The 19153-nt window shown below is 46.5% G+C and overlaps 1 protein-coding gene across 6 annotated transcripts in view; it reads left to right on the forward strand.

Annotated features, from left to right (window-relative positions):
- Nucleotides 1-18055, forward strand: part of NRG2 (neuregulin 2) — an 89772-nt gene extending 71717 nt beyond the window's left edge. For 4 of the 6 annotated variants that reach the window (XM_026858048.1, XM_026858049.1, XM_026858051.1 and 1 more), the window contains 5 exons: nt 9127-9229; nt 10136-10259; nt 11529-11656; nt 14273-14497; nt 15616-18055. In XM_026858048.1, the coding sequence (XP_026713849.1) occupies nt 9127-9229; nt 10136-10259; nt 11529-11656; nt 14273-14497; nt 15616-16273 (1238 nt within the window). In that variant the 3' untranslated portion in view covers nt 16274-18055. Of the gene's footprint in view, nt 1-4810; nt 4835-9126; nt 9230-10135; nt 10260-11528; nt 11657-14272; nt 14498-15615 lie in introns of all 6 variants that reach the window. The other 2 variants (XM_026858047.1, XM_026858050.1) reach the window with 1 other exon arrangement.
- The last annotated feature ends 1098 nt before the right edge of the window (nt 18056-19153 follow it).

A 19153-nucleotide genomic window follows, 5' to 3' on the forward strand; every position in this document is an offset into this window, starting at 1 on the left:
TCAGTGTAGTCATCTGGAAACATGGAAGATAAGAGCTTGAGCTGAGAAGTCAGTCTTGCAGTGGCAGACTATCTGGTCAATTCTGCTTGCAGTGGACACTGATATGAAAGTGTAACCTGAGTTCCCAGCTTGGTATGTCTCCCAGGACTCCCTACTGTAGCCATCAAAAATATAGTGTGATGGATCTGGCTCCTGATAGATTAGCTGTGTGGCAGGACATTTCCCTTGCACAGGCATTACGAATTCCTTCCAACAACAGACGATCAGCATGGATATTTCCAAGATGAGAACGACCATCTGTTCTTGAGTGTGCACCTCCACGTCACAGGGTGTGATCCGTGTAATGATCCCAGCAGCATGATTCTTGCCCTATCATAGCATATTCCCTGTAGATCAGATGTCCTGGACTTCCCATCATTCTTTCCAAGGAATTTGCTTTCATAGAGCCTTTCCAGCCAGAAAAATATAAACTGTTTCTGCTCGTGGTGTCTATATCAGGGTCTCTGGGCTGGAAATGGAACTGAATGCTCCCACAGTGGCACACAAACTGGCTTCAGCACCACCAACTGAACTGTTGTGGAAGCAGAGCAGTGCAGGTTTATCAGGTCAGAGGCTTCTTATTTTTCTGAGGGATGGTGCCCTTCACTCTTAAGTCACCAGGTTGCAGGTGGAGGAGTGCTGGTCATCACCCTCACAGGTAGAAGTGACCCTTCTGACAGGTGGGGTTTGGATGCTTGCTCCTCACACTGAGGTGATGTGTCCCCATGAACAGAGGAATAAATGTACCACTACAAGCTCTTCTGGAAAGGTCTAGATCTGAATTTCAGCCTCTCTGTTCATTTCAAATTCACTTATTCAGCAAAGGTTTCCTACCTGTTAATTGTGATATGAAAAAGATAAGCAGAAGAATACTTCTTTTTTTAATCTAAATTTCTGTTTCCTCCTCCACCTCTTCTCATCTGAAGCCTAAATCAGTATTTAGCAGCATTTTAAACTTCACAAACATTCTGCAGCTTCCTTTCAGTGACACGATAACTGCTGACCACTTAATTACAGGGTGATGAGTATGCTGTGGTGTGGCTGAGTAATTACAGGGCGTCTGTGGTTTATCATAACAGGGTTATTCCTCTCCCCTGGACAGCAGTACAGGTTACCCTTTGGGATCTCTTAAAGTTAATTGCATGCTAATCCACAGCAGCTTGCTAATATTCTATTGTTAAGTATCTGGACTCTTGAGGCCTACCAAGTTATTTTTATTGATACAGTACTGGACAAGCTAAATGGCTGTGCAATTTATGGAGTGTTTTCAGACTTTCTGTGCTTGGAGTTCCCATGTATTGCCCAGTCCTTAACACAAGCACAGTGTCCTCTGTCCCCAGCATCACAGGACTGTCTTGCATTGCTCCCTGTACCCCCTGGGAGAAGCCTGGACCACGGTGCAGCAAGTATTACTCTTGTCAGTACAATTTATTATCAATACTCAGTCTTGCTGGTCCTCAGATGTTAATTCTCCACTTAGTTTTGGAGCACGCTCAGATAGCCCTCTGAGGGACCCAAGTGTGTTTGGGGAGAATAATGAATGTTTGCAGTGAGCAAACATCTTAACTATGTTCTTGGGCAACTTGAAGTCCATGTGAGTATAGGCCCAGTTTTCACAGCTGTTTATTAAGGCTTTTTTCCTTCTTAACCATCCTGCAAATGTACAGTTCAGTGAGAGCCATCTTGTCTTGAGGTGTTACTGCTATGAGGATATTTTAAATTAGATGTTTTTGTCTGTTCATCTTTTAAAACAGGTAAAATACATTATAGAGAAAAAAACAGTCACAAAGTCACTGTGAATTAAGTAAGTGTAGGACTTTGCCTTTTGTCCAATGATAAGAAAAAAATCCACCACAAAATTTGTGACAGTGATCCCACAGACTACTCACCCTACTGGTAGCACCTAAATCTAACTAAATTGTTTCTTTCTGTCTCCTTCATCTGAATGTCAACGTTTGGGGGACTTGAGTGTAAGGTCCATGCACTGCTTGACTCTTCAGCAAGCCCTACTTTGTACAGCTGAGTGGTCCCAATCTGGGTGATGGGATCCAACCTGGATCCCATTCAGGTGTGCTACAGCTGAGATGAAGAGTGTGAAAATGAAACATTTTTGTAATCTCTTTCATGCATTTTCCCTTTTTCCCTTCCTCAACTCTTCCTTGCTCACTGCCTTTCTCTGTTGGACAGCCTTCTGTCATACATACAGTAGTTAGGTATTTGAACATCTCCAAACTACTGGTCCAGTCTCCTTTGGGATCAGCAAAGAAGAGCCTAACTTTTAGCCTTTAAGTACAAGAAAAAACATAATACTGCCAAGTAATGCATTAAAGAGGCCAGGAGATATTGTTTCCTTAACATTGACAAGTACATTAGGAAGAATGGATTCTATCTTAAAAGTCCAACATCTTTAGAAAGCACATTTGGATTGAAGTTTTCCAAAAAGCATGCCCCCACTTCTTGAGAGTTTCACATCAGTTCAAGGTGCTCAGCTCCGTGCCATGGCCAAGGGAGGATGTGTGCAGTTCAGTTCAGAGAGAAGGTTGATGATGTGAGAAAATTAATATCCAGGGGAAGCAGAGAGTGGCTCTCTATTTGATGTGTTCAGTTGTGGGTGATACAGAAGCAATGTCTGTAGCCTGAAACGATGATAGAGAAGTGTTGAGTGGCCATGGACATCAGATGCAGGAGCATAGGCTGGGGTAACACTTCTTCTGTCTGTAAAGCTACCAGTAGGTTTGTAGGCACAGGCAGGCACATGCATTCCAGGTGCTGCAATGGATTCTCTCCTGCTCAGGGAACCTGTAGCTAAGATGCAGTGAGCCAGCCCCATGGGGCTGGGGAGCCTAAAGAAACTGCAGTTGTGATCTGAGAGGGACAGTGGGTAGGCTAAACTTCCTCAGGTCCTCCCACCACCTCTGTTTGCACAGGCATTTCTGAGTTTGCAAAAAAAACCCCGTGAAAATGTTTTGCATTGCATCCATTTGTAGCTGTAGATGTTGCAGCAAATCCTGGAACAGGGAGGAAATATGGCAGTATAGGCAGTATGAAGATATCAAATGGATCAATACTGTAGATATATAGATGAAATTTAACGTATCTCTACACACATTTGTCATAGTGTCAGGTAAAACAGGGTGTGTAATGGTAGCATGCCTTAGGAAAAGGTCAAGGCTAGATGTGATAACCAGGAGGTCTAAGATGAGTGTATTCTGTCCAGTTCTCTGCTGCCCACAACATAGTGTCCATGTCACTGCAACTTGTACAAAATGACTGTGAAAGGGATGGTGGAGTTTGCCATTCCTTTCACACAAATGTGAGATATGAAACAGAGGGCAGCCAGGTTTTGTGGCCTTTAATTTATACAAATTTTTTTTAAACCCCAATCCTTTAAAACCCAACTCCTGCTCTCCCTGCTCTCTCTACCCCCCAAACATCAGCATTGATTTGAAGAGAAGAACCTGCTTTAGAAAACGTGTTTACATGTTCCATGATGATTAGTACTAATTTCCCCCCACCTAAATTTTGAGCAGCATGGCAAAAGAGAGCCAATACTTCTGTGCAGCAAAAAGCAGTTCCTATGAAAAAATGTAGTGAATAAATCTTGACATCTCCAAGCTGCAAATAATCTTGTGTGTATGGTGATTGGGAACAGCAGAGCTCACTTTTTTTGTATAACGGTAAGTATGGTGAACTTCAATGTTTATGTACGAAAACCTATATTTAGTTGATGCCTGCACCAGGAAAATTACTAAAATGCAGGATCCCTGTTTTGGATAACTGTGCTGTTGATTCATTGGCTAAACTACTTCACTTAGCACTATCTCTGCAAGATGAACTGCAATCTCACTTGTCATGAGTATGAATCTGAAAGCAGATGCTCCAATTTGTGCTTTTTTTCAGAATGATTGTTGTTTCTAAAACAATGCAGAACCACAGCAGAAGTGAAATTTGGAAGATCACAGTCTTGAGGGAAACTTTCAGTGCAATTTGCACTTTTAGATCTGCGAGGGATTCGTTGCCTTGCCTGGGCGACTAATCACTTGCAGCAGCAGTGGTTCAGCTGCAGATGTGTGCTGCCCAGAGCTGAGCTCGCACAACCCACACACCATCAGGTGATTTACAGGCGATGCTGCCAGATGACGCTCTTCATCCCAGACCAGACTTGAGGTCGCGGACGGAAGAATTGTGCTGGCAGGCCTCAGGGCCCTGTGCAAGCGCCTGCACATGTGTCTGCCCAGTGCTCTTCTTCGGTGCACTGGCCCCCAGGCAGAGCGGGGCATGTGAAACCATGCAGGGCGTATTTTGCCTCTAGAAAGTATATGAAAGGTTTTTACCAGGTTCATGCAGTCGATATGTGTTTTGACCTGTCAGGAGTTGTTTCAGAACAAGTGTACCTTTTTTTTTTTTCTTTTTTCTTTTTGTTTTGTTGGGTTTTTTTGTTTGTTTTTGTTTTTTTTCTGACTAAACTGTGAATTCCACATCAGGTACTAACAAACATGGCTCATCTCAAAAGAATTCATAATTAACTGAAAGAATTCATAATTAACTTCCACTGCAATTTGTTTGGGTCTTTCTTTACATAAGGTATAAGCTCTGGTGGGAATTTGAAATGCTCTGAAGCATACACTGTCTTCTGTGTAACTGCTGCTGAGCCTACAGAAAAGCTAACCTGCTGTAACTGCACAGTGTGTGTGTTTGTATATTAGAGATCTCTGACAGACCTGTTTTTCTTTTTCTCTTTCTCTTCCTTGTCTTCTTTCTGCATTGGCAGAGCATCTTGGATTTGAATTAAAGGGTATGGAACAACCATTCATTTATTAATCAGAAGCCATTAAGAGCTGCCCACATTATATTTATGGCTTTAATGGGATGATTAAAAAATCAGCTGTTCTGTTCTCTTCTCTGGCACCAAGATAGATATTTGGATTGAAAACAAAACAAAACAAAACAAAGCAAAACACAAAATTTAAATGTAAACCTATAAAAATGCATGTGTATTTTTAGCAGCACTTTTTTCTTTGTTTCAAACAGCAGCCTGGTGTGTGTGGCGTGACTGGGATGTTACAATTGCCATACGTCTCCTCATTTAACATGCGTTTGTGTATTTAACTGAAAAGCTGGAGTTTGTGTCCATCCAAAAGGTTGCCAGCAGGCACCACTTGGGAAGGCATTCCAGGAACAGGAAGGCAAGTTTTATGAAGATCAGAGCTTTTGTAGAAATCGCACTAACCTCCACTGGATCCTACGAAGGGTCAGAACGAGCTTTGCCATCCCTCCTCCCAAAGGTTAGCGGCATATTTCAGTTGCTGACTGGGAGGAAATTGTTCCAAGAAAAGTGGCATGAGATCCGTCAGTCTAAGAAAACAGTGAGCCCAGGGAAGTCAGTAGTCTTCCATGAGAGTGGAGGGTGTAATGTTGAGCATCATGGTGGCAAGCTGAAGTTTGGAAAAACACTGCAGTAACTTAAATGCTTTTAAAAATATCCCCTTTGGGCAATTACCTGCTCCTGCCCAGTTGCTCATAATCTTATTATTTTTCTTCCATTCTCCTCAGTCTGTTTTTAGAAACATATCAAGTATCTCTTGAATAAGCATCTGGGAAATCAGATCCTTGAGGCTAGGTTTCCCTTGAGTTTACAGGCCAACTGCAGGGAGGGCTTGGCCAGATGAGAGCAGAGAGATTGGTCTTTATCCCTTAAGAACATTGACGCAGCAGTTCCAGCTAGAGCAGATCTTCACATGAAGATGCTTCAATTCCATTTGCTAGATGTACGGGGACACCAGTCTTTCACTTCTGGATCCTAAAATGTCTTCTCTGGTCCCTGAGGTAGAGGGATGTGCACTAACTGAAGCTGAAGAAACTTGTCTTCTCCGGTTTTTGCATGCCTGATCCCCTGGGATTGGTGTGTATCCCCAAGCAGTTCTTCCCTGCTGCAGAAACTGTGCATTTTGTGGTCAGGTGTTTCAGAGAAAGTGGTGCTGCTAATGCTAATACACTTAAATAAACTTTAAAATTGAGGATTTTTGACATCCCTTTTTTGTTGACCTTTTGTCCTTTTCCTCATCCATTCTTAATGTCATCACAGAACCGCACACATCCCGTTTCCAGTCTGCAGTCGTCTCTTCTCTGTCATTCGTCTTTCACTTTCATGCGTTGCTGTGACACCCATGGCTGGACTGTGATTCTGTCGGCATTATGTGGCACCACATGGTTTGTTCATAGTGTTTGCTGCTGTAGAGTGACGATGCTGCTGATGAAGACCTGGTGTTTGTAGAACATAGAGACACAAATGGACAAGTCCTGCTCCAGGATCTTACCTTCTCAAATACAAAACTGTAGTGTGCATTCTCTTCTTTTCTATCTGTCACTGTTGAGATGGTTTTGTGCAACTTGAAGTCGCTGTGTTATCAAGTATCAACTTTAATGAGATGTTAGGAGCCAAGCCAAATTACTATCAGCAGGTCATTTAATTTTTAGTTTTGCAGCAGTGATGCACAGCCTCACACTTCACTGCTTCATGTAGCCGAGCTGTCAGCTCAAGACGGAGAGGCTAAATCTGCATTTCTGATGAACTGAAACATTCCCCATGCAATTCAGGTGAAGGTTAAGAACAGTCAGACATGCCAGAGTCAGGGTCCCATACTGACATGATCACCAGAACAGAAGATGTAATTTGAGCCTTAGGAGAAGAATTTTGTCCTATAGGTAATAAGTTAAAAAAAAAAAAAAGCCATACTTTTTATGGCTTTGTTCTTTCTCCCTCCTCCATGATTCAAAGGAAAAAAAGTCTTTGTAGCCAAAAACATAGCTGGTGAAGTATCTTCACAAAAATTGGCTGGGTCCATGGTGAAAACTGACCGCCTGCCCAGCGGTTTTTTTTGGTAAAAGTAGTTTTTGCTGAGTGGTAGGAAAATTCTCGCCCAGTGCTATCCGTAACCAGGACATGATCCTAGCTGGTTTTCCTGATTCTGATAAAATCTCTGAAACTCTGGTCTGAAGGAAAAAGCTGTACAGCTGAATTTAGGTCCCAGAGGTGTACAAGAGCAAGAAAACTTGTCTGCCATGGTTGCTGATGCCTGCAATGGGGCATCTGTGCAAGGGACACACACCACTCAAGGAGGTGTTTCACCCCAGAGCGAGTTCTTTCCCCATGCCATCTCCACTTGGTTCCTTGTAGTAAAACACTAGGAGTGTAAGGTCAGCCAGCACCCAAACGCCCCTCTGTGAGCAGGTCACAGGCTGTACAGCCTCTGGCTCTGAGGAGTTGGAGCCAACTGTGAAGCTGCTGCAGCACAGTAAATTTCAGCCTGAGTGAGATCCGTGACCCGTCATTCCCAGTCCACAGCACTGTGGAGATGGAATCTGGGAGAGTCTCAGTCGCTCACCTCTCTAGTGAATGGTGAGACATTGTCTTCCTGGCAACTCCACCGGCATCCTGAGCACCTCATGAAGCCAAAGGCCAGTGCACAGACAAAACGGATGGATATGTATTCCTTTAAACTGTAGTTTTGCAGCACAGTCATGAAGCAAACTCTGCTGATGATGTTTTTCATCTTCATGCCAGGGCTGTCATTACTCAGCCCTTGTTTAGCAAGTCTTCATTCCCATTTTGAGAGTTAGAAAGAGATAAATTTTTCCTATCACTTTTTTTTCTTCCAAAAATTTCTTTTCCTTCCTAAAATGACAAGCTGAAATTGGCTTTATTCAGACAATTTTATTCAGTTATCTGAAATGTTTCATTGCTTCCCCCTTGCTTTTTTGCTAAAGTCCCAGAGGTTTCCAGGACCAGAGCTGTTTCTCTTCTCATTTTGTTTCTCGTTATTTGGTAGCACTGGGGATATCATATATTCCATTCAAGGTATTTAGTGTGGCATCGGGAACCATGCTGAGCACAGCAACCATAGCATGAGTTTTATTGCCTCATGAAAAAAATATTTCCATTAATATTAAAGAAGGCACAAACCCCAGTAACCCCATCAACACATAGTATGGGGCCATGAGGACATCGTTTGTAGATGCTGAACTAAAAGGCTCATGGAAGCTGAACACTGAGTCTCTCTCAGTCAAAGGTCAGTGGAGATTGCTGGATGTCACCGAGAAGAGCATCTGCTCTGGTGTGGCCACAGAGGAAGAGGTGTCATTGTTGTGCTATTGCTGCCTAGGTATAGTTGAGTTACACTGCAAGCAATATGCTAACATTTCCTTGGAGCTTTGATTGATGTGAATTCATTACCTCACTTCCAGCATGGTCTGGGTTTTGATGCAAGTGACTGATTTTTCTGGTTTGAAAGGTGGTCCATGACAAATGGTGATATCTGAGAGAAGCAGCAGCGTGCTGCTTTAATTTTGTGTGTGCATCTGCGTTACCTGGTGCAATGGAATTAATCGCTTCCTAGGGTTTCATTAAAAATCCATAACTGTAATTGGTTACTGTATTTACTCCACTCCCTTTTCTTTGTCTAATGCACTATCACTATTCCATCCTCATTCTGCCTTTTGACTGTTTTAGGATGTCCCTTTCAGCACCTACATGCTTTGGGGCCTGTTGCTCGGTGGTTTCTAGCACACTGCTGAGCTCCAGGGCATGCAGCCGCTGCAAGGAAAAGGCATTCTGAGTCCATCAGAACAGAGAGCCTGTGATGAGAGCATCACAAGGCATACGTGTACTTGGTGAGTGGGGGATGCTTGGGGAATTCCTTGGTAGGCTGCTAAGTTACCAAGAATGGGGGATCTGCTGGAAGGGAGAGGAGAGTTGTGGGGCTTTTTGAGATTAGTCTCCAAGTGATGCTGCGGGAAAAGAAGAGAAAGCGAGAAACACGTTTGAGTGCAGAAGGGGTGAGGTACTGAGCAAGAGAGGGCAAAGGTGCAGAGAAACAAAAGGAGTGAAGGTCTCCTGAGGGGTGAGTAAGGCTGGGCCAGCTGGTCTCAGGTTTGGGGCAGCTGTTAGAGACAGGCATTGGATTGGTAGGAGGTCTGACCCAGCCCTGTTTTCCACCTTACACACACACAGTGCTGGTTCCTGTGCAGCCAGACGCATCCCCGGTGCTGGACCCCATTTGTAACTGGTTTGTTTCTCTCCATTTGCAGAAGCAGAAGAGCTCTACCAGAAGAGAGTTTTAACCATCACGGGAATCTGTGTTGCCTTGCTTGTGGTGGGCATCGTCTGTGTGGTAGCTTACTGTAAAACCAAGTGAGTATGGGTGGTTAACAGACAACAACTGGCCAGAGGTTACTAAGTGGCAGTGCTCATGCTTCCATGCTCTTCACCCAAATGCTGTTTTGAAGAGATGTTGTACTGTGGTATTCCCAGGAAGGTGTCATGAAGGAGGCCAGTGAAGCCATCTACCATGCTGTGCCTGAGCAGGATGTTTTCCTGGAACCATTTGTTTATCTGCTGAATCAGAATCATTTTGCCCAGCCAGGTGATGCTGTGTTACTTGAAAAAGGTGGCCCCTAAGCCAGCAGCTCATCTCCTGACAGCAGAAGCACACTGTGGATACAGCTAGGTACATTTCAGGGACTTTCAGAGCAATCTTGATGGAACAAGAGACTTGGGGACCTCTTTTATGGCCAGCCTTCCCTGCCTGGACAGCACCTTTTCCCTGCACCTCACCTCAGTTCAGGGTGCCCTAGGACAGGGGGTGTCTTGTGGAGTGGATGCCCTTCCACGGGCATGTGCAGACTTTGTCATTTTGTGCTTAATGCAGGACAAGTCAAGTGCCCTGCCATGAGAACCAAGCCAGGACCTGCTTCCTCTTTCCATCTCCCCGTTTTTCTCCTCTGCCCCCAGCACCATGGTGACTCTGGCTCCACTGCATCGTGCTGGGCCTTGTCTTGCAAAAGGGAACACTGGACCCAGCTTCCCAAATTACCCATGATGTGAAATGTTCACCTTTTTTTGAAAAAGCAGCAGAAGGTGGCAAATGTTGAATGCCTTGTTTCTTCCTATTTGCAGCTTTTCACAAACACCATTGCAACATCAAGTGTGTCTGAGACATGTCTTCTCTATCATCTGCAACCCCCAGGTGTCTCTGGGGCCAAAGAGCCCCATGAGATAAGTCTTCCTAATAGATTTTTTTTGCTTTCTGTTTTAAAGGAAACAAAGAAAACAAATGCATAATCACTTACGGCAGAACATGTGCCCTGCCCATCAGAACAGAAGCCTTGCAAACGGGCCAAGCCATCCGCGTTTGGATCCTGAGGAAATCCAAATGGCCGATGTAAGACCTTTTGTCTCCATCTCCCTGCATGTTACTGAGTGCCTATTTTCCACTGAGGATTTGACATGGATGTCTATGCTTACACACCTGTGTGCATGTGCGTGAGGAGCAAAACATTAACAATTTTGAACAAAAAGATGAGATTCTGCATAGAAACATTTCCAGAACCGACATCTGAAGGCAAATAGATTTTATTTTGAAGCACAGGATGAGATTAGGGCACAGGCTTATTTTGAAGAATCCATTTTCCTGTAAGAGAGATGTTTCCAGTTTACTAAGCCACTCCTCGAAGCCCCACTTCACAGCAAGACCAGTGCAATCAGCACAGTGGTGCCCAGAGTCGCCGCAGTGACCATGCTGTGCTGAAGCATGTCATGGTGAACTGGTCAGCACCACTTTAACCCACCTGCCTGTGCCAAGAGTTGCATCCTGGGCAAGGTGGGATGTCCTGGTGGAGTGCCAGTGTCACACCAGTGGGAATGATCTAAGAATTTAGGACGAGATCCAGGAGGGCAGTTCAGCCGCTCTCATGACTTCAGTCACATGAGTTTCCCCATCAAACTCCATAAACTCAATAGCATGGATCATCAACATGCCTTGGACCAAGACATTTTGAAAGGGGTCAGAAAAAGGGAGGGGGAAGCAGAGCCAAACAAAAGAGAAATACTGATGGAAATGAGTACAATAACCCAGTTACAAGCTCTTCTGGGTCACCCTTTTGATGTTAAAATTCAGCTAGGGTGAATCCTGGCCATGAAGGAAGAGGGAAAAGGAATTTCTAAGAACCACAGCCCTCTGGCCCAAACGTGCTGACTCCCCCTGAGACCTTAATGTCCTGGTGAAAAGCAGTGCTTGTTAGATGAGTATCTTATCATAAATATTTGGATTACACCTGGTGTTTCTGCAGAACTCCTATCTCTGTCAGATCTCATGTGGTCGCCTTTTTACTGGTACTCTGTTGGGTGTATAACTTCATGTGAGCAGAGATGTTTTTCTGCTCAGTAGCTACACGTGGTACCACCATCCTCTGGCGAACTCCTTGGCTCTTCATATCCTCTGCAGTCCCCGTGCCATGGCCCTTTTCCAGTGTTCAAAGTGCAGGAGCAGAGAAGAGCTTCCAGCCCCCCTGTTTCTTTCTGTTGGGTGGAGAGCTGCCGAGTTCACTCAATCCTCATCTGATTTCAGCAGAAACAATCAAGCCATCTGAATTCGGCTGTGGCAGTATTGGCAAGCTGGTGGCTGATCTGTGTTATTCTTCATATTTTACAGTATATTTCTAAGAATGTTTCTGCCACCGAGCATGTGATCCGAAGGGAAACAGAGACGACCTTTTCGGGAAGTCACTCCTGCTCCCCATCTCATCACTGCTCCACAGCCACTCCAACGTCCAGCCAGAGGTGATGTATACCATTATTCCCCTGAACTTTCTCCTGCTGTTTTCCTTAGGATGCTGTGAGATTCAAAGCCAGTGAAAGGTTTTCCTTTCATCTCCCTTTCTGTTTTTACTTGATGTTTGGCACCACACTGGGATACAGGCCATGCTGACACTGCGGGTCTTTGTGGGCACAGCTAGTTAGTGAGAGGTGTGGAAAGGTGTGATCCTCAAACTGCAATGAGGTGCCAGCAGGAACGTGCAGTAATGACGTAGCTGGAAACTAGGAGGAAATTAAGTTTTGCTTTCATGCTTTGAACAGACACAAACAGGAGGATGCATCTAAGAAAGGTTTTGCAAGTTGTGTTTGTAACCACACTGGACACCTGTAATAATTCATTAAGCACACACAGGTTATTTGTTTCATGCTTGATATATATAGAATGTATTTGCTTTGTGGAAGGCAAAGTACACAAAATATCACAAAATGTTTTGTCCAGTTCCTCAAAGTTAGGGTCTGACTTGGGAGTCATAGTTTTTTACCAGAAAAAAATGCTCGTGTGCAATTTATCTCAGTCCAGAAACTTATGTTAGAATCTCAGCCTCTGTGGTGGTGGCACCTCTTTCACCGGAAATCTTTCTGAAGTTCTCAGGAACACTGAGGCTATCAGGAAAGTACCAATAATTCTTGCTACACAAGATGAGGCTTTTTTTTTTTTTTTTTAACATTTCAAAATAACCATCAGGGGAAGAGCAACATGTCTCAGAAGCTGAAGTCCTCATGGGTTTTGAGTGCATTTAAATTGCTGATGGAGCTTCCCTATTTTTATGACATCTGGAAAAGTCCTTTAAATGCTCTAGAGAAAGTCCTGTGCTGTTTTGGGTTTGGATTTTCAGGTGCCTTCTCTTGTGCTTCTTCCAATGACAGTGTTTCTCTAGGAGAAACTTGCCTTTGAAAAGTGACTGTGAGGTACAGGGGGGGCATATCTACAGCCTGACAATGACGTATAGATCACACTGCATTGACTTCACAAAGCAAAAGATGTCCTGGCTTACTTACTTCATTAGCCTGATGTCTCCATTCATCCAGGGAGCAATGAATCCTTTCAGCTAAAGCTCAAAGATGGCTCCTGGCAGGTTTCTTCAAGGTTCGGCCATTCATCAGGGATGAGCTTGCATTCTTAGTGTACAATGCATCAGATCAACTTCAGATATTGAACTTAGGATTCCAGGTGAATTCCATCCCAGACTTCTCTGGCTAGAACTCAAACAAGTAGACAGGGAGCCAAGAATGGCTTGCTGGGGATGACTGCATTTGTCCGGGAAAATCCTACCCCTGGTGAGCCACACAGTGTTTTCCCGGTGTTTTTGAATGTGTATGCTGCAGGCCAACCCTGGCTGGGTGTGTGCAGGCTTGGGCCAGGGCACAGAGCCTCCTGTGCCTGTGGAGCTGCACCTTGCCAGCCTTCTGTGCTCACCTCAAAGTCCTGGGACTGAAGGGCCATCTCTGGGCACCTCCTGAAGAGGAAAAGGTGTGTCTGGAGGGCAGCATTAACACACCGCAGCTGTGGGGAGGCACCTACCTTGCATAGCCTCTGGTCCTGGCTACCTGCCACCTAATCTTCCTGAGTCAAGTGCAGCAAGCAGGTGTTTCTTGAAGTCATGCCAGAGGCGAACTACTGGCATAATCAGGCTCCATTTTACTTGATCAGTACCTCTAATGAGGACACCGTTTGAAACTATAAACGAGGGGTTGCAGCCAAGCATGTGCCTGAAGCCATCAACAATTAAAAAGTTCTTGGGAAGTCTTAATGAGGCCTGCTCTCCTCTGCAAACCCCCACCCAAAATCCTCTGCTGGCACACATCCATCTGGTGCAGTTTGGGAGATCAGAGCTGTTGCTCTAATGGATCCCGTATTTCTGCCACGGAGGGGGCCCAGCCTGGTGGCCGTGGTGCAGGTGGGCCCCTGCTGTGTGCATGGCCCCCTGTGTCCCTGGTAGGTCCTTGTGGGATGTCTTCTTTGCACCAAGACTAGGGCAGGTGGAGGTCCAAGTGCTCAGCCAAGGTATAGACATAGGTTTTGTCTAGCACCCTGAAAGCGTTTTGCTGCCAAAATCTTTTGTAAAACAATGGAAACTGAGCATCTAGATCTACCTTCGGTATGCTTTTCTCTGCTGATGTCAAAGTAATTTTGAGTGCGTTTTGAGTGCATTACCGAAGGGGCTGTCACTTGGCAGTGCAGATGGCACATTTGAAGATCCTTTGTGGACTTGCCTTGGCATAGCCAGTGCTTTGTTCCGCTCCCAGAACACTTTGCAAGCACAAAGCAGAATTTCCCTGGCCTCCTTCCAGAGGCTGTCCCATCCTGTCCCTAGACGCCAGGAGGTGGTGTGATAAATACCTGTTATGCACTGGTTTGCCTTTCTTTACCCTCTGATTGTATCTCTAAGAAGTAGCAAAGAAAGTCAAATCAAAGGCAAGGGTGGGAAGTTGGGCATCCCTGGTCAGATGTATCCTAGTGAGAGAGAGAAAGGGGACTCCAGTGCAGAGCAGATTGTGAGCTGTGCCTGGATGCAGCTCTCTGGAGAAGACATTGGTGGGAATTCCTTGCTCACTGCCTATATGGGGTTTGGTCCACAGACATGAAAGCCACACCTGGAGCTTGGAGCGGACAGAGAGTCTGACTTCAGATTCCCAGTCTGGGATAATGCTGTCCTCGGTGGGAACCAGTAAATGCAACAGCCCTGCATGCGTGGAGGCACGGGCTCGCCGTGGGGCCGCCTTCTGCATCGAGGACTCGCGGAGGCCCATGACACAATATCGTGACTCAGTGGATTCTCTGCGGGACTCACCGCACAGCGAGAGGTCAGACCCCACTGCGTGGTGCCGCCCTGGCACAGCAGAGGCGAGCTATGCCCTCTGGGCCACACACTAAAATGCCTTTGCCCAGCCCTAGAGCAGCAGTCCTGTAGTAGCACTGGAGAAATTCTAACTCTGGTCCTACCAGAGGAAGCCACTACTCCAGGAGGCCACTCTGGTAGGAGCAGCAGCAAGCACCGCACCCTGCTCATTTGGTGGCAATGTAGGTTTGGTGCACGGGGATGAGAGGAGCAGAAAATACCTGGCTGCAGTCAGCAACTGGCAAAGAAAAACTCCTGAGAGCACACCCTGTGCAGCTTGGTGGGCTGGCAGCTTAAGCATGGTCTGGCCCTCAAATATATGGGGAAAAGATCTGCGTCCTCAGTGTTGTCCTGGGTGGCAAGGTGAGCAGGGGTGCTCTATGTGGGCACAGCCTTGGGAGAAGGCTCTGTGTGACCCAGCCTTCTGGAGAACACAACTGTGGAGCTGAGACACCATCAGCCAGTGAGAGGCAGCCAAGGCTGGTTCCTTATGGCACAGAAACACATCTCCACCCTTGCTTCAGCCCTTTGTGCGTAGCTGTGGGTGACCCTGGTTGGCCACTTTCAGGCAGTTACCCTTCAAGGCAGTGGGATGTGTCCATGGGGCAGCATTTCCTGCTCTTTCATTCCATTCTCCAGTCCATTCAGGCAGGCTGACCCAGCTTGTACAGATGTCTCATACTTCACAAGACACACAGGTAAAAAGGCACCAGATGAGCAAGGGAGCCTGGGCAGCTTGAAAGGAGCGGGGACACCAATTGGCAAATCTTGACTCAGCCTGCTGGGAGATGCTGCAAGGTTTGCAGTGATGCAGGGTGAGAATTGCCCACTGAGACCCTCAGGAGAGGCAGTCCTGGGGTGCACAGTGCATGGTGCCCAAGCACTCACTGAAGCCAGCAGTTCATGCTCCCTCAGCACAGCAGTGCAAGGTCCCTCCACCTGGTTTCCCATGAGATGCCGAGCTCCAGGACCAGGTGCACTGGAGCCCTCATGGGTCCCTGCGCCGGTGTTCAGCAGAGCACGGGCACATCTGGAGGTTTTTGGGGTTGTTCAGTGTCTAAACAGAGGTGTTGCTTTTTTCAGGTACGTGTCAGCCCTGACCACACCAGCACGCCTGTCGCCTGTTGACTTCCACTACTCAATGGCCACGCAGGTGCCCACCTTTGAGATCACCTCCCCCAACTCAGCGCATGCCGTATCCCTGCCGCCGGCGGCCCCCATCAGCTTCCGTGTGGAGGAACAGCAGCCCCTTCTACGGCGGTACCAGCTCCCCTTCCAGGACACGCAGAGGTACGACAGCTACTACCAAAGGAAGACCTACCTAAATGACAGCATGGGGAGCCTGCCCTCCAGCCCCTTCCGCATCACGGAGGACGACGAGTACGAGACGACGCAGGAGTATGTCACAGCGCTAGAGCAGCCAAAGAAAACAGCCAGCAGCAACAGGCGGTGGAAAAAATCCAAACTGAATGGGCACATCCCTCACAGAGCCAGAGCCGTCCGGGACTCCTTCTCCTTGAGCAGCGCCTCTTACAGCGAGTCTGACGAGGAGCTGGTGGCCGAGAGCACCCCGTTCCTAAGCACTCAGAACAATGAGGCAGTGCACACAGAGTCGCCGCCGCTCCACCGGCCAGGCGACAGCCGGACTCACTACTCCTGCAGCAGACACAGCACTCACGGGGAGAGTGGGCCCAGCAGCCTGGCGCATACAACACCCAAACCGGACCCAGATCCTCTCTAGGCGCCTCTCAGACTCACGCGCCCACAGACGTAACCCGCATGGAGGAGGCTGAGGAGGGAGACGAGACAAAACAAAACAAAAATAAATATTTTTATTTTATATAAAAGAGGGAAAAAATATAACAAATAAAATGTTTTATTTTCATTTTAGCAAAGTTGTCTTATAATAGCTAACGACAATGACTTTTTTATAGGGAAACTCTATTTATATGTAATGTCTTGATTTACAGCTTCCGAGAAAAAAGAATAAAAAAAAAAAAAAAAAAGAAAAGAAAACAATAAAGTTTAAAAAAAGTGGGCCAATTTTTGACTACTTAAAAATAGAAAACAAAACTATCGTGGTGCCTTTTGCTGTATGCTAGTGCTGGGATTCATGCCGAGGATTCTGTTTCAGTAGCATTTTTAAGATCATAGATTTTTGTTTGGGAGACATCCTGTCACAAGGGCGCTCTTCTGTTGGAAGAAAACAGCCTCGCCACTTTGCCCCGTACCCTGCTATTAATGATGTTATTCTTTAAGGTATCATTTAAACATACATCAAGGACATGAGTGGGAGCATTTCCATTATCATGTCTAATGGGGATCTGTCTTGCCCTGTAAAATACTTGTACTTAAATCAGGAGTAAAAGAAACCCAACAGCACCATACTGAAATGCAGAAATAATGTTTCTTTTGCCACACAGGTAGGAAGAGAAAATGAAATCACACAGCAGCAGCAGCCCTTACAATATAGCTCTCAACCTTTGGCCATTTCACTTGTGGGTCTGAAGTTGGGTTGTCAGAGGTTTGGAGTCAAGGCAGACACCCGTAGGAATGTGGTGAAATAATACCCTGCTAGGTATACGGTTGAATCAGTTCACTGAAGCCAGCCCTGGCAGGCAGACGGCACTACATGGTGGTCCCACCAGAGCGGTCTCCATTGCCATACTGGTGCCGTGCTGGCCGCGGCATCACCTTGACCAAGCAGCGTAGCTGCGGCGCGGCGTTGGCCATGGTGCCGTGTGCCATGATGCTGTAGGGCTGCTGGGGCCGTGGTGTCCCATGTGCCATGCTTGGCCATGGCTCTGGCAGTGCTGGGAGGACGCCCAGAGGGCTGCCCCGCCGTGCAGCGTGGCTGCGCCTTGCCCTGGATGCTGTACCAGGTGGCTGCCAGCCACTCTGCCTCAGGGTTTGATGGGAGTCTGACTGAGCACTTCTGGCCCCCCTTGTCACCCCTGCGTTGGCCGGGAAGGGCCCTGTGTGGGGCAACCCAGGGAGCGGATTCTTCTGTACTGCTGTGCCATATATTGTAAAGACAGTTGTTACCGTCACGTCTTGCTATTGATGATGGACGTTGTGTTTCCAAACTCGGAGCGGCTCTGGCCATCAGCTCTGTGGCTCAAAGAGACAGTCCTGCGTGTCCAGGCAGCAGAGCATCCCCCATGGAAGTGCCCCTCTCTCCTCAGTTCTCTGCAGCAAACCTGTTTACATTGTAGCCTGACTTTTTTCTTTTTATATTTTTACTTCTGCATGTCCTTTGCATTTCAGATACTGTAGATTGGATGCATGGTGAAGCTGTGACTGAGAAGATAATACAACAATTGACAGTGTATTTCATTTAACTTTTAGCAATAAAGTAACTAAACCCTCTATTCCTCACCCATGATGGGGTCAGATAGAAAACTCTGCTAATTTGTCATAAGATGATTGTCAAAGTTTGCTCTGGATTGTCTGAATGTCAGAACTCTCGACTGTTTAACACTTGAACATTTTTTATATTATAAATAAAATAAGAAAGAACAAGTTGTGGGTCCATTAATGTCAGGCAATCTGAGGGTCAGATGGGGAGCTGTGACAGGTACCATACACAGACAGGTTGAGGTTGGAATAGACTTGTGGAGGTCAACTGGTCCAACTCCTCTGCTCAACCAGCTCACGCAGAGCCAGTTGCCCAGGACTCTGCCTAGTCAGGTTTTGAATATCCCCAGGGATGGCAACACCACAACTTCTCTGGGCAATGTCTGCCAGTGCTTGGTCACCCTCAAACCAAAAAAAGTGTCTTCTTCTGTTCAGACTAAATTTCCTTTTCTCTAGTTTGTGCTTATTGCTGCTTGTCCTGTCACTGGACACTACAGGGAAGAGTCTGGCTCCCTCTTCTTCATTGCCTCCCATCATGTATTTATACACATGGATAAGGTCTCCCTGAGCATTCTCTTCTCCAGGATGGACAATCCCAGCTCTCTCAGCCTCTCCTCATATGAATGATGCTCTGGTTCTGTAAACGTCTTTCTGCCTGTAGAGATCCAGAGGCAGGTGTTTTTCTACGTGGCATAGACATTTGACCTTCACTGCAGGGCTCAGGAGTTGAGGCTTACTGAGGTGAATGGATGTTACCGGCGAGTTTCCGGGGGGAATGCCATTCTTTCTCCACCTGCAGACCTGGAGTTCCCCCTTCACCCTACCTGTGAAAGCTTTTTGTTCTGTCAAGAAAGGCCAAGATGCATGGCAGGTGCTTCACATGCTGGCACTGATTTCAGTGATTTTTGCAGTATAATGGACATATGTTGGGTCCAATGCTGCAAGTGCTGTGCTGCCGTGCAACATCTACCCACCTACAAAATAGGTCCGTTCTTCAGCTCTTCCACGGCAGGTCTGTGTCTCTGGCTAGCCCCCATGTAGGAGAATCACCGAGAATATGGTACATTCACAGGAAGCACAGTTTTTGAGGCTTAGTCCAGCTTGGGCCCCAATCACTCATTCCTGCTCAGTGACGAACTGGTGTGCAAAAGTCCCAGCTGAACTCACATGGTAGAAGAGGGATCTACTACACACCTGTCTGACGCGACTCCGTAGGAACGCACAGAGCCATGAGAGAAGTCGTCCATGCTGAAGTCCAGGCTAA

The sequence above is a fragment of the Athene cunicularia genome (genome assembly GCF_003259725.1).
Source record: "Athene cunicularia isolate RWA chromosome 13 unlocalized genomic scaffold, athCun1 chr13_part1, whole genome shotgun sequence".
Classification (NCBI taxonomy): domain Eukaryota; kingdom Metazoa; phylum Chordata; class Aves; order Strigiformes; family Strigidae; genus Athene; species Athene cunicularia.